Source organism: Macadamia integrifolia, chromosome 7, assembly GCF_013358625.1.
Source record: "Macadamia integrifolia cultivar HAES 741 chromosome 7, SCU_Mint_v3, whole genome shotgun sequence".
Taxonomy (NCBI): Eukaryota; Viridiplantae; Streptophyta; class Magnoliopsida; order Proteales; family Proteaceae; genus Macadamia; species Macadamia integrifolia.
The window spans coordinates 33,652,187-33,664,554 of record NC_056563.1 but is presented as its reverse complement, the minus strand read 5'-3'; the positions used below and the strand labels follow the sequence as shown (position 1 = coordinate 33,664,554).

The 12,368-nt window shown below is 37.8% G+C and overlaps 1 protein-coding gene across 4 annotated transcripts; it reads right to left on the bottom strand.

Annotated features, from left to right (window-relative positions):
- Positions 1–3,068: 3,068 nt before the first annotated feature.
- LOC122085083 (plant intracellular Ras-group-related LRR protein 4-like) lies at positions 3,069–6,419 on the bottom strand. Of its 4 annotated transcripts, none has more exons than XR_006142002.1 (4): positions 5,056–6,418; positions 3,847–4,760; positions 3,465–3,769; positions 3,069–3,331 (listed from the first exon to the last, which is right to left on the bottom strand). XR_006142002.1 is itself a non-coding variant. In XM_042653526.1 (4 exons), exons 1-3 carry the CDS (start codon positions 5,678–5,680, stop codon positions 3,623–3,625), a joined length of 1,686 nt encoding a protein of 561 aa, XP_042509460.1. In that variant the 5' UTR covers positions 5,681–6,419; the 3' UTR covers positions 3,069–3,321; positions 3,582–3,622. The 4 variants fall into 4 exon arrangements, 2 of the variants coding, with proteins under 2 accessions (XP_042509460.1, XP_042509459.1); XR_006142003.1 differs by having other exon boundaries at positions 3,069–3,321; XM_042653526.1 differs by having other exon boundaries at positions 3,069–3,321; positions 3,582–3,769; positions 5,056–6,419.
- Positions 6,420–12,368: the final 5,949 nt, after the last annotated feature.

The window sequence follows — 12,368 nt, the reverse complement described above, 5'->3', positions numbered from 1 at the left end:
CCATGTTCCTCTCCCCACCTCACACTACCTCCACACAAGAGTGATCTGGCATAATGTGTATGTCGACAAATTTCCTCTCCAAATAGGGTATTTTATGTGGTCCATGGGTAAAAGTCCAATCTAGTAACCTGGCCCATGTTCCGCCCTTTATGGACGCCCGAGGAACCATGACTGGCCCAACAGAGAGAATCCAAGAATGATGTCGCAAATTCTTACCCTGATCAAAATTTTCAAACATCCGTTTTTGGAGAAAATCACTGTCAGGCAAACAGAACCTTATTAATTATTCTGAGCAAAGCTGGGCTACAGGTCACTTCATCTTAATGGAACCAAATATGAGTCTGGCCCATTTCCGTCCTGATGTAATCTAATCAGTGAAATGTGATTTGATCTGTATTGCACGGTCTCTCATCGGAAAGACAAGACTGTGACACGTGGGAGAGAAAGCCAACATAAGAAGACCCTTTAAGTCTTTTCACTGTCCATGAAGGACATGTGCCAAATTACCTACTCCCTAGTACTTTCTAGTTTCCAGTCACGTTACTTCTGTTCTCTTTCTGGGATCATGAGGACCAGGTGGACGGTGGACGGTGGACGGTGGACGGTGGACCACCCTACTGCTCTGATTCTAGCCCAGACCCGTGAGCTTCACGAGTTGGATCAGGTAGACTCTGGCCCAGATTAGTGCATATTGGTAGAAGGGAAAACGACTTTCACATGGAGATAACTGATAACCTCTGTTTGGATTGGACACCTATTCCTGAAATCGGATCTGAAACTAGTCAGATATTGTGAGGGGAGATCGGTAGCTTTGGCCTATATTGGGTGAGCCGGTTTGGATGACTCGGATTTGGATCTGGGCAAAGAACCCGATCAAAATTATTAAACTCGAGATCAGGATTCAGATCGGGTCTAGAAACCTAGGATGGATCAGCTGGTCCAAATCAACCAAGATCAGGACCAGGTCTGGTTGATTTCAATCCAAATCGGTCCAAAATACTTTCCCATCTGACCCGTCACATTATAATGGATAAATGACAGAGAAAGCCATCCTCCTTGTCTCTTACATTTATCAGACAAAGGAGGGCTAAGAATGAAAAGCCCAAAAGCTATACTGGCAAAGAATATCTTCTGTGTGGGATGGACAAAGGCCAAGTCTGTGTGAGGCATAGTTTCAGAACTCGAAATCAAGTCAAGTGAACTGGTCAATTGATTAGTCCGTATCCTGGTTCTCACAGCAGGCTCATATGGCACCATCCATATCGTATCAGTATTGATAGTGATCGACACCTGTAACTGTGACTCCAGGCAATTCCAAACCGATTTTAACCAATTTCAATCCGATTCAAATCGCAATCGATGGCGCCCATTCCAGTATACACTCTGCGTATTTAAATTTTGGTTTGGAAAGGCACTGCCCTATGCAATCTAATATAAGATCATACCGACCTAACACAGAGAGTAAAACCGTATATTGTATAAAGGAAAAGGTTCTTTGAACCGCGCAGGTGCACTAGCACCTCTGTTCTTTATTTTATCTCTTTTCATTTCACATGAAATGACTTTGCTGCTCTTCAATGCACGATACCATTTTATCACATATCATTGGTGCACTTCTTTATGCCACTTTCTTTGACAATTCTCTCCCATTGTATAAATAACCTTTGGGAGATGGTTCCCCATGCCTACAGTGTGGGGGAGAATCTTCCACCCCATACCAATCACAATGCAGCGCCGGGGGGGGGGGGAGAGAGAGGCAGTGCTGGACCCACAACATGGGAAAGCATCCCACACTGTTGGCATTGGTAGCTTTTTCCCATAATCTTCAGAAAAAAATATAACAAAATTCAGATGAACATGGGCAATGAAGTAGGCAACTTAAATCTGAAATTCTCCATTGCACATTCAAGGTTCTTTCATCCACTAGTTCTGAGAGTTGGTCAAATGGTGCAACATGAGAGAACTTGAATTCCATAAGTTAGCTTTCACACATTTCTGTGTACAGCTTATAGTTCAGCCCTCTTTTGGCAATATGCATTCAAATGGAATAAAGAATGACAGATAAATCCTCTTCAATCATGTTATCAACCATGATATTATACTTTTTCTGAGGGGGGGGGGAACTCAACCAAGATGTTCTACTTTGGACCCATTAAACAATGAATATTGTGATCATCCTGTATGAGAGCCACATGCACATTAGAGGGAAAAATTATTATACATATCCAAAAGAACATGGAATTTGAAAAATAGGAAAGGGTTCAATCATGTTTTAATGGTCAGGATTGGGGACCATGTGGCTCTGGGTGTCAAGGAAATTGAATAATTTTGCTTTCTATTTACACACATTAAGAAAAAAAAAATACATGATTATTTGTGGGTGACAAACTAAAAACATAACCTCTGATCTTATATAAGAAGGTTCAGGAATAACTGGTATCTTCCAAAACTATAGATTTCTAAACAAAATTGACTTCACCATAGAATCCACAAATTCAACTAGTGTGTCAAGCTCTTATGGTTTTGATAGGTTGAGACACAGGACAGCAGAAAATGATCCTATAACCCACATCAAACCAACTCAACTTTAAACTTGGGGGCAGAATTGAGTTCCATCAGACAGAAACTGGGGGATACTCATCATCCTTGGAGTTGCAGTTGATAATTTGAAATTATAACTTGCTAAAAGTTCAAAGCTGATTCGAGCTCAGGCCTTTGTTTTGAGTGTCAGAATTTGGAATTAGCTACGTTTTTGCTAATCCACTGAACAGAAATGGCTGGAAGGAAAAATATTTCCAATTTCGGGGCAGAATAAGCTACTCTTAACCCGAGCAATTTTCATATAATATCTTGGATGGCATATGACAAAGAAGATTCCTTCAACACAATAAGCAGCTAGAGTCTAGACAGGAGACACATGAACTATGAAATACTCCAATAAGATCATATGGAGGCCAATGGCGTATAGGTAAACATACTTTCAGAGCTAAATATTTAACTGAAATTCCCTTAAAAAGAAGCCATATCAGATTCCCTGAGAAAAGATGTTACGATCAACAACAGTAAAAGAGAGGAAACATATCTTTCATTTAACAATTGATGGTTGTGGAATACAATATTTCCTCCCCTTTTTTTGCCACTTGAAGTCAATGGTACATCTGATTCTAGTTCAGAAACATAAGGATACAACAGAAATAAAACAAAAGACAATAAGAACTAGATTAGAATAGGCAAGATCAGAGTCATATCTGCATAGCCCTTCGTTTCTTGACCAGGAGCATTGCTTGTACTAACATCAGGGTTTTGATCAAACTTCTGCAACTGAAATCCCCTGTGAGAATAAGTGTCAGAAAGAGTGCCACAATGCTGTATATGAAAAAAAATTAAACAATGTACTTCAATTGGGTTAAAACTTCAAAACCAACTGTTGCAAAGATTGTATTATGTCAGACTTAGATCTTTACCAGTACTAGTAACTTCCAGGGATCCAATTTTACAAATAACTTGAACTAAAGTCTAATTATAGGTAAGACTGGGTGGGACTGAAGCTCAAACAGAAGATATTAGCAACAGAAATTAACCAATAGACCGTCATGTTCAGTCCTTGTTTGAGCTTCCAAAGTCAGGCCTTCACATAGTCCAGACCATCATGTTTCCTTTTGTTAGGCCTTGAAAAGAAGCAGAACTGAGTCCAAGTCTTTTTTTGCTTCATTGGCTGTGCCTTGATATCCCTCCTTGCAACGAGTTCACCCATGTATTCAATGACAGCCTGGAAACAGAGAACTGTGGTTAGCCTTGGCATTGATATATCCCCAAAAATCTAAAAACTGATAGAAACTGAATTACCTGTGCACCCTTTTCTGCAATATGCCTTGGTGGCACTTCCAGAGGATTTTCTTCTGCACGAAGCACACGTAACCGCGATAGCATCCCAAAAGAGTCTGGAAGGACCCGTATCTGATTGTTGCTGATATCCAACTCTTCCAGCATCTCAAGGTTCCCAATGGATCGTGGTAGTGACTGTAGGTCAGCAAAATTGTTCCCTACATTCATTTTAACAAGAGTAGTCACAAGGCACAAGCTCTCTGGCACTGCTTCAAGCTCGTTGAAGCTAACATCAAGCTCCTTCAAGTTGATCAGAGATGCCATCGTGGTGGGTAGTTGTCTTATATTATTATACCTAACAGACAGAATCTCAAGTGATGCAATCCTCCCTACAGCTTCTGGAAGGGCTTTCAGCCGATTATATTCTGCTCTTAGCTCAACAAGGGACGTACACTGGCCAATAGTATGAGGGATTTCCTCGATATTATTTGTCTCAATGTTCAACTTCTTCAGGCTGACAAGGTTTCCAATTGACTGAGGGAGCTCTGACAGTTGGTTCAAGCTCAGATTGAGCTCCTCAAGACAGGATAATCTGCCAATTGTAGTGGGCAGAGATGTTAAATCATTCCCTCTCAAATTTAGACAAACCAGACTAAAGAGATCCCCAGTGGATTCAGGTAGTCTGGCAATCTTGTTTGAGTGCAGGTCTAGTTTTGCCAATGAAGAAAGCCTTCCAATAGTGGTCGGTAAAGCTACAATCCGGTTCTCAGACAAATCAAGAGTGACTAAACCTGACAGCTTCCCTATTGAATCAGGTAACCATTCTATCTGATCCATCAATTTGTTCTGAAGGTTGAGATCCCTTGAACCTTTCTTGGAGGAGACCTCAATCAAACTGGCTAGTTTAATGAGACTCAACTTCTCAACATCTTGACCTGCTCACTCCACAATATGCAACGAGTGGAAAAATCAATCATAAATAAAGTACTTACAGGAAGAATCTGAATTTCATAGCAATGACAAATCCAAAGAACCAAATTACGCGCAGAACACGTGAACTAATCAGAACAAGTGATAAAGAAATGTCGGTAAATCATTTCTAATATGAGCTCCCCAATGTTCCAGTATCCAAGTTAGAACAGCGAGGGATTACAGTAATCGGGATAGAGAAGGTACACGAAACAAGGAACAGACAACAGAACCAAGATCATTCGGGAAGGTTTCACTCACCAGAAGTAGATGCAGGTTTGAGGGAAGAATCCGAGACATGGGGCCTAGATGGTGCAGTTCCAATTCCTCCCATATAAAAGGATGCTTTTGCAGTCTTAAGATAACTGTCATCTCTAGTGCACAGTTCAGAACTCTTTAGAGTTTCTTTCTCAGCATAGAACCCATGCGAAGTCACTGAAGATTCAATACCAGAAACGGAGCCAGAAGCACTGCTTTTAGAGAAACTGCTCGAAATTGTAGAAATTGAGCCGTTGGAATAGTCCACCTGAATAGAATTGGAGGCAGAAGGAATGCATTTCGATGCTCTTTGGATTAATTCATCGAACAGTGCATGGACGTTTTCGAGATCAAGCAATTTCATAGCTTCTCTCTTCTGCTCTTTGCACTGGAAATACACTAATTTCTTCTGTATCTCTTGCATCACAAAGAACAGCTCATCCGGTATATTTGGGCCCTTTCTCTGCTTAGAAATTGCATCTACTCTCAACTGCTCTTCCTTCCCAACATTCAATATCAAGTCCTTCGCTGCTTCAACCTCATCTATACCAAGTCTACGGGGCAAAGATTTGTGAACTCTCATGATCTCTGCAACAACCCCTTCAATGGATTGCAGACTGGAACCCATATTGCACAACCCTAGAAGAACTCCACAAAATGAATGAAAACTTAGATAAACATAAATATATATTTTCACACTGAAATCAAGGACCTAAGGACCAGATCCGACAAAGGAAACAATTCTGGGTATTTTCTTAACACTGCGGTTTTCAATGAACCTTATTCTTTAAACCTAAGCAAGTAATACCCATGATCAAAGGAAAAGAATGAGAAAGTAAATGACAGTATGGAAAACTTGACTCTCCTCCTATTAACTTTCCAGAATGACGTTTAACCAGATGCACTCCAAAAGCCCAAAACAGAGCAAAAAACCATAAACGGGAAAAACCAACACGTTGGAGCAAGAAGGAGAAAATTCGAAAATGACAGAAACAGAGAAGAAGAGGAGAACTCGTTTTTCTCAACCCACATCCATGGACTTATTCATTTCTCTAAGCAAATCGAGACTGAGAAATGAAAATCATTTCTAGAATAAATTAATACAACAAACACATTCGAGACACAGTTGGAAGAAGGCTGTTGCTGCTCTGTGTTCTTCCTGTAATATTCTGTGTTTTAAAGCTATTCTCTTCTCAATCTTCCATGACCTGCCAGCCAGTAGCTTCGATTTCTGGAAATGGGTTCTTGTTCATTTATTTGTTGGGTTATTGCATCATCATTTCTCTTTAGTATTATCATCCGTCAAGGACTTTTGAATCTTTACAGAAGAACCGTGAAAACAATTAAGGCTAACCGGTTTTATCAACTACATTGAAGCGTCAAGCCCTCGTCTTCGTGTCTCTCTCTCTGTCTCTCTTTCACTAATCGTCAGAGATATTTGCTGTCCAACATATACCCTAATCTTTCAACAAAATAACCAAATTGCCACAACAATATGAAAACGAAGACATCCAACGGGTCCGGTTCCGACAGAGGCTTTCACGATCCGGAAGTCCAACGAATTGCCCATCAAATCGTCGATTCGCCCGAGTCCCGATCCGTCATATGGGCATCGGATTGGGCCAACCTGGGTTAAGTTATGAGGGTGTTTTGTAAATAAAATATATATGGTCATCCTTTTCGTGTTTCTTCGAAAGACTTCAATTGACAACCAAATGACTAATGCCCACGTGGCATAATGATACGTGTCGGTTATATGTGGATAGTGTTGAAAAAGTTGCCCACGTCACCTAATAGAATACGTGTCTATTATTAAGGCATCTAGCTAAATCAATCTCTCTCCCCAGGGGACAACAAAAAAAAAAAAAAAAAAAAAAAACTGTGCCACATCGGTAGGCCAGACCTGAACCGATTAATTGAAGTCTAGAATCAGTCAGATCGATTACTAAATGTACCGGGATCAAGAACCGATAGAATATTACGATCGATCGATCACCAACTGTTTATAGCTTAATTAGTCTATTTAAACTCATTTGACCTAATTATATCTTGTTTAAGGACCATCTATGATCCTTTTTAAGGTCCATTTATGGCTCATTTAGTCTTATTATCTTAGTCCAATTATGAATTAGTAACCAACCAATCGATTAGAAAATTATCCATACCTTATTTTATAATGTCAATTACCTAAATAAGTGAAAACTTTAAAATGAAGAAATCGATTAAGTCTGATCGAAATCAGTCAAACTTTACCAATTGACGATGAATGAGAATAAAGCAATGAAGGAAGATAGGCAGCAAGAAGTTGCACTATATAAAAGAAAGTGGAAGTTTGCTTGGGATGAACAGTCATTATACAGGTTCTACACCCACCCACTCGGTTATAAAATCTGCTACTTGGTCATCCCTTATCCTATTATATGCAGATTTACTATAAACTGTGTTTTCCATGGCCTCATTTTTAAAATAAGGACAAACAGCTTTATCCATTGGTCACACATATTTAAAAGTATTCACAGATAGAGTAAGTATCCGAAGGCCATTCATAATGTCACATGGTCACCAACCACCTATGAATTGGTTCTTAATCTGATGACCATGGGTTCCATTCTTCAATTTTTATTTTTTTATTTTTTTTGGTTTTGGTTGTGGGGGGGGGGGTTAGTTTGGTTGGGAAAGGAGGGAAAATTGATAAATTATTATTGTCATAGTGAACTATTAGTTTTAAATATCACAAAATATTTATTTTTTTATGTGGATAGATTATATGTCCATTCTAATCATTAGATAGAATATACATGATCTAAATTAACTGCATGTCAAATTTAAAAATCTAATTCAATCAAATACCATCCTTTGTAATGACAGAGATCTCGTATGCATATGTATCAATACTCTAGACATTACCATATATTTTTTCCAATTTTGATTAAGAACAGACTGTTTAGATTTGTTTTCAAGACAATTTAGATGAAGGAAACATTAAAAAAATGGATAGTTGAAATATGTCTTGTGATTTTTTGAAACATCATCTTCCATTGTTACATGGATAAATTAGCAAAAAAAAAAAAAAAAAAAAATCATACACATAAAGATACCTTGGGTGGATTAAACCCGTGGGTAGAATTAAATCATCAATGGAAAAGTGAAAGAGAAAATCTCATTGGCCTACTTATATAATTTTTTTTGATAAAACCTACTTATATAAAATTGTCTTGTATAGTTCACTAGCAAAGATTTTTAGAATGGTCCAAATATCTGCTATAATTGGTTTATCAAATGGATCCAAATAAAATTGACAGGTGAAGTTACAGGTCCAAGATTTAAATGTAAATTTTAACAGCCACCCCCCCCCCCCTCCTGTAAGCATTACTGGTCCTATAAATATCATAGTACATCTTATATTAAAATTTATTGATTCTATAGCATCTTTAATATTTATACCTAAGCATGTACTCTCTTTTAATTTAAGTCTTCTCAAACAGAAATAAATCATCGACGAACATCCTATGATTAGGATTGCCTCCAATATTAATAATAAAATGGATTTTTTTTTTTTTTTTTACTACCTTAATGTTAACTCCCACTGAAACCTACTTGTTACAAGTACTCTACCATCACTATCATTAATTATATTAATGACATATTCAAAAATAGTAAAACAATTTCGGAAACGGTTTTCTACGACACCATTGTGGGAAGGAATTCAATCAGCACATCACATCAACCATGGTGCAGAAAATGATACCATTTATATAGAATCCACATAGTTAGATTGGAAGAGAAAAAAATAATAGGAAAAAACTAATGCAATAGAGAAATGATAGCCTAGTGTCGTGTGAAACTTCTGCTCAACAAAATTGTAAACTAATCAAGAACACACTTCCATCACCCCCCCACCCCCAATTCTTTCTATGTTTTTCTACGAGTCATTAGCTTCTTTTGTTCATCTTCACGGGATAAAATCCAAATTATTTTGTATAGTCTGATTTCATGTCATAGTTTATTTTTAAATACTGTTTTCCAAGTTTCACAATATTGTTCATAAGCTTAATCCTATATTGTTTATTCAACTTTAGATAGATCACTATTGAAATTGATGATATGAGTTATGATACATGATTGTCCTCCATTCACTAAACATAAAATACAATACATGATCAGGGTACTCAATACTCATAAGGGAGCGTCATGGTTTAAGGTATCAATATCATATAAGTTCAAACGGGAGACTGAGGAGACTAGGTTAGTCGAAAGACGGTTATCGGTTCATGGACACAAGGTGACCTTGTTTTTTCAAGGTAAGAAGGGTTAGAGAAAATGCTTCGAGTCAATGTTTGAGTACCAAGCGCTACAACGCTGAAGTAATCCATGTCATACTCCTAGGAAAAGTTCGAATGACTTTCAATAAAAGGATACATATACCCAAACCGACACAAGTGGGTAGGTAGAGAATACCTAAAGGCACGAGACAATTCTCCTTGAGAGTGAAACAGACATCATCAGTGAGTGAACTCAACAGTAACCCATTTGTTGATGCAGATTATTGTTTTGGTGAACTTAAGTAAGACACTTGGGTGGAATTGTGACCAATAAATGGTTCCCTATTAAGGTCATTGTCTCATATATCAATTTTCTCTAGAATGCAAGCTAGGGATGATATGTGAACAGTTAAAACTTCCCTAGTTAAAACTTCCCTAATTAAGACAAAGGAAATATTAAAAGAAAGGCTTTGAACGTGAAGATGACTGGGATACATAAGCAAAGAAGAGGAAAAGAGAGGTATAGAAAACTAATATCTTGTGACTGAAACATGACCCCTTGTTTCTTTCCTTCTAAATCACCAGCTAAGCTCTATCCCATTAGAAAAGCCCCCTTGGAGACCAACGGCTCTCAAGTGTCCACGGGTAGCAAGTCTCTAGAGAGATGTAAAACCAAAACTGGCTTAACCTTTTGGGTCTTGGGTGGTTCAGCCATTCTAGGAACCAGGTATAATGGTCGCACCACACGTGGATGACCAATGGGTGACAAGGAATAGAATGATCCAACTGATTTGGCAATATATAGAATGATTTGGATCAGTCATGATCTATAAAATTTTACACCCAAATGCAATCTTTACCCTCATACTCTTCATTTTCTTCGTACTCCGTGCACCCTTTGATGTTATTTCGATGTTTCATTGTTTTATTTTACTACTTGAAGCTAAAACTTGATACGTGAATAGGAGACTTTGGGATCTACCTATCGCTATAGGCATGAAAAGTGATTTCTCTTCAATAAACTTTTTTGATGAACTTGTCTAGAAAAAAAGAAAATGATTCAAAATGGACCATTATGTTCATGGGTTAACCCGGTTCATTTTCTGGTTCAATTAGTCCTTAATCTTTAACGATTTTAAAGAAGCAAATTAAAATTGATGTGAAGGTGGTTAGTGACAAGAACCAGTTTCCTCCATCGTATCACATGTGGGCTTTTGGCCTAACAAGCATGGAGATAGAAGAGACTCCCTTTTCATTATTGTAGCCAACATCCCATGCTAGGTGTAAGGGTCCCAATTGACACTCAAGTCACAGATATACATGAACAAAACCAACTAAAAAGTCCATTATCTCTACAACTCCAATATCAGCATCCCACGCAATTAATTAAACATAAGGCTGGACTTTGGATATATCTAATCTCTTTGGATGGTAAGGGTGGCAAAAGTTGGCCTGTTTCGATAGGCCGGACTTAAATTGACTGATTGAAACCCAAGAAGAATCGGATTGATTATTAAACTTGTTGGACTCAAACACTAATTGATTAATAATCAAGTAAAATTGTTTAATCGGGACGATCGAATAGTACTGTTTATAGCCCGATTAAGTCCATTTAGCCCGATTATAGTATGTTTGAACTTATTTTGTTCTAAATATTGCTCTTATATTCTTGCCGTGTGATTATGTATGGTTAAGAAAGAAAATCAAGACCCAGAAGTCTTGGGCCCAAGGACGAGAACATGTGTTTGGGCCCCAAACAATTTGTTATGTGCCTTGTGTCATAGAAGATCATGAACCGTAAATACATGTCTCCCACGTAGTTTGGTTGATCGTTAGTTCGTTGGACGAAGTTTTCCTTCACTCGGGATGAAGAGAGGATCTCTTAATCGTGGTTCGATGGAACTCAGAAAGAGCCTTTTATCTCTCTTGGTGGGCTGATAGAATATAAGCCCAGGCCTCAGACCGGTATACATGTTGGTGTGGGCTTAGGCCCAGAAAAGATGGTGGAACGACTCCTTATGCCTTCGTCTCTCAAGTCTCAAACTTAATTTGGTGTTGTTAATATATGACCCAATTTATTTGTAAATCCATACCGCGGTGCACTTTTGCATTTTCTTAATTTGATTATTAATGTTATTTTTTTGATCAGTGTTCTTTCACCAGGTGGTGAGGTTTATTGTTCTATCTTAGGGCTCACAAGCCTCTATGCGGTTTTAAAATCTCCCAAAAATACCTCCATACCACCCCCAAAATCCTGGATTCCACGGTGATTCCCATTGACCATGGGTGTAGGGAAACTCGGTCATTTTTTTTGTCTTTCAAAATTTGTTTATGTTTGGGCATGTATACTTTAGAGTCATGCCGAGTTCTATAATGTATGCTGCTATTGTATTAGCCGAAACCAATATTGGAGATATATATATATATATATATATATCTGTAGATTATTCCTCTTCTTTTCAGTATTATTTAGAATATAAATAAATGAATAAATAAATTATATATTTAATTACTAAAAGTATTCCAAATTTTATTATAAGTTAATACGAAAACCGATCCATATCAATATAAATGAGAGATGCGAAGATTCGCTTCTTTGCAAGAGGGAGTGTTGGTGTGCAAACATTAGAAATAAATTAAACAAATGTACGATGAATTTATCGTGGTTTGACATGAATATCAACATCCACCCAAGATAATCAAAGAATTTTCATTCAACTAGAAAAGCTTTACACATTTCTTCATCTCACTATATGATCATCCTAGGGTTTACCCAAAGAAATAATGAATAAGTTCCCCAAAAACTTGAACCCATACAATTACAATTTTATCCTTATACATGCAAACAAATTGATCATTCTTATTAGTTGCTCAAATTAAGAAAAGTGAGCAAAGTTGGCAAGAGTCAAGAAACATTCTCCTTGTAAAGCGGAAGCAAAGCTGCATACATTATGATCTTCCCCAAATCGCACTTATGGGGACTTCATGCACTACATGCGTCCTTTTTTTAAGGAAAAGTAAGCAAAGCAAATAGGTTCAATACTCCGTTGCTTT

What these genes read in the sequence shown, in the direction of transcription:
- LOC122085083 (XM_042653526.1), bottom strand. Translation starts at nt 5,680, where the DNA reads ATGGGTTCCAGTCTGCAATCCATTGAAGGGGTTGTTGCAGAGATCATG. An exon ending in CAAACCTGCATCTACTTCTG is followed by an intron (nt 4,761 to 5,055) that starts GTGAGTGAAACC and finishes TGGAGTGAGCAG; the next exon opens with GTCAAGATGTTGAGAAGTTG. An exon ending in TTGCAGAAAAGGGTGCACAG is followed by an intron (nt 3,770 to 3,846) that starts GTAATTCAGTTT and finishes CTCTGTTTCCAG; the next exon opens with GCTGTCATTGAATACATGGG.